Source organism: Arachis ipaensis, chromosome B07, assembly GCF_000816755.2.
Source record: "Arachis ipaensis cultivar K30076 chromosome B07, Araip1.1, whole genome shotgun sequence".
In the NCBI taxonomy this organism is placed as follows: domain Eukaryota; kingdom Viridiplantae; phylum Streptophyta; class Magnoliopsida; order Fabales; family Fabaceae; genus Arachis; species Arachis ipaensis.
Window position 1 is genome coordinate 120,878,015 of NC_029791.2, and position 1,102 is coordinate 120,879,116.

Genomic DNA, 1,102 nt, shown 5'->3' on the forward strand with positions numbered 1-1,102 from the left:
AGAGTTCTTCATGCACGTACGTTTACTTAGCTATTTTAATTTCCTGATGATGACGAGGTGTGTGTTTGATAACAATATATATATATATATACACACACACACACACCGACTTTTTTTGAGTTTGTCTATGCTCTCTCCATATGTTTTTCAGAGACGAGTTCCGGTCCCCGGTCCTTTTTATCGCGCTTTTCGTCATGAACTTGGTGATTTCATGATGTTTAGGGACAACCATGGTAATGAGTTTCGCGTCATGTTAGACAAGGTTGGTAACAATATTTTTTTTTTTCGAGGGCTCTCGTTCCATGGTTGCCGCGTACAACATAAGACATGGGGCTTGGTTGCGCGCCTACTATGAAGGTGACAGTACTCTATGCACCTCTATAAGGAACCTTGATGGATCCCGCATTGTGTACCCAAGGCCACGTTCTCGGAGCAGCTTTGCTGCTCCAGCAAGCAGTGGTGTTAATCATCATCGAACCCGCGTCGTTTCTCGTGATGTGATGCATACCGGCGACGTTATACTTCCATTTTCCATTGAATACACTCCTCTGACTTCTCCTGTTTGTAGCAACGCCTTCGGCAGCCCATTGATCTCAACCAATAGCCTCGGCTGTCCTGTGTATGTTGCCTCGACTACGTCACACGCGAGTCCCGTGGGCCATGTTGATCTTGGTTCGCAGATCCGATCACTTAGTCCGACCCATGCAGGAGGTAACAGCCAACTTATTTTAATATTAACCAATCGTGTTAGGGATATTCTCTCACTCCCACAAATATTTTTTTTCCTCAGTCAGTTCAATGGGTATCTAAGCATTAGAATTCTCTGACCATGTTTTTAGTTGCAGATGTTGCCAGTTTCTCCGAGTGGATTCGTCGTTAGATTTGTTCTCGACCTTTCCTTCTGACCCATGATTCTCCTACCATATCTAATGCATGTTTCAAGTTTAGTCTCGACTCCTCGCCTTTTCTTCAGTTGTGGTTTGGGAGTTCCTCCAGCGTCTTTTGTTTCTTTTCCTTTGTTAATTTACTATTGGGCGTGTGTGCCACTGTGTTTTTAAACCTTAGTAGTTTCAGAAAGGCTCATATGTAACTATGTAACTAT

General features: G+C 43.6%; 1 protein-coding gene across 3 annotated transcripts in view; it reads left to right on the forward strand.

Annotated features, from left to right (window-relative positions):
• Window positions 1–998, forward strand: part of LOC107606133 — a 5,177-nt gene extending 4,179 nt beyond the window's left edge. For 2 of the 3 annotated variants that reach the window (XR_002350558.1, XM_021106456.1), the window contains 2 exons: window positions 223–711; window positions 846–998. Coding sequence is in view for 2 of the 3 variants with exons in the window: in XM_021106456.1 (XP_020962115.1) it covers window positions 303–711; window positions 846–880 (444 nt within the window). In the remaining variant the exon portion in view is untranslated. Of the gene's footprint in view, window positions 1–4; window positions 712–845 lie in introns of those variants that run through there. The other variant, XM_016308120.2, reaches the window with a different exon arrangement.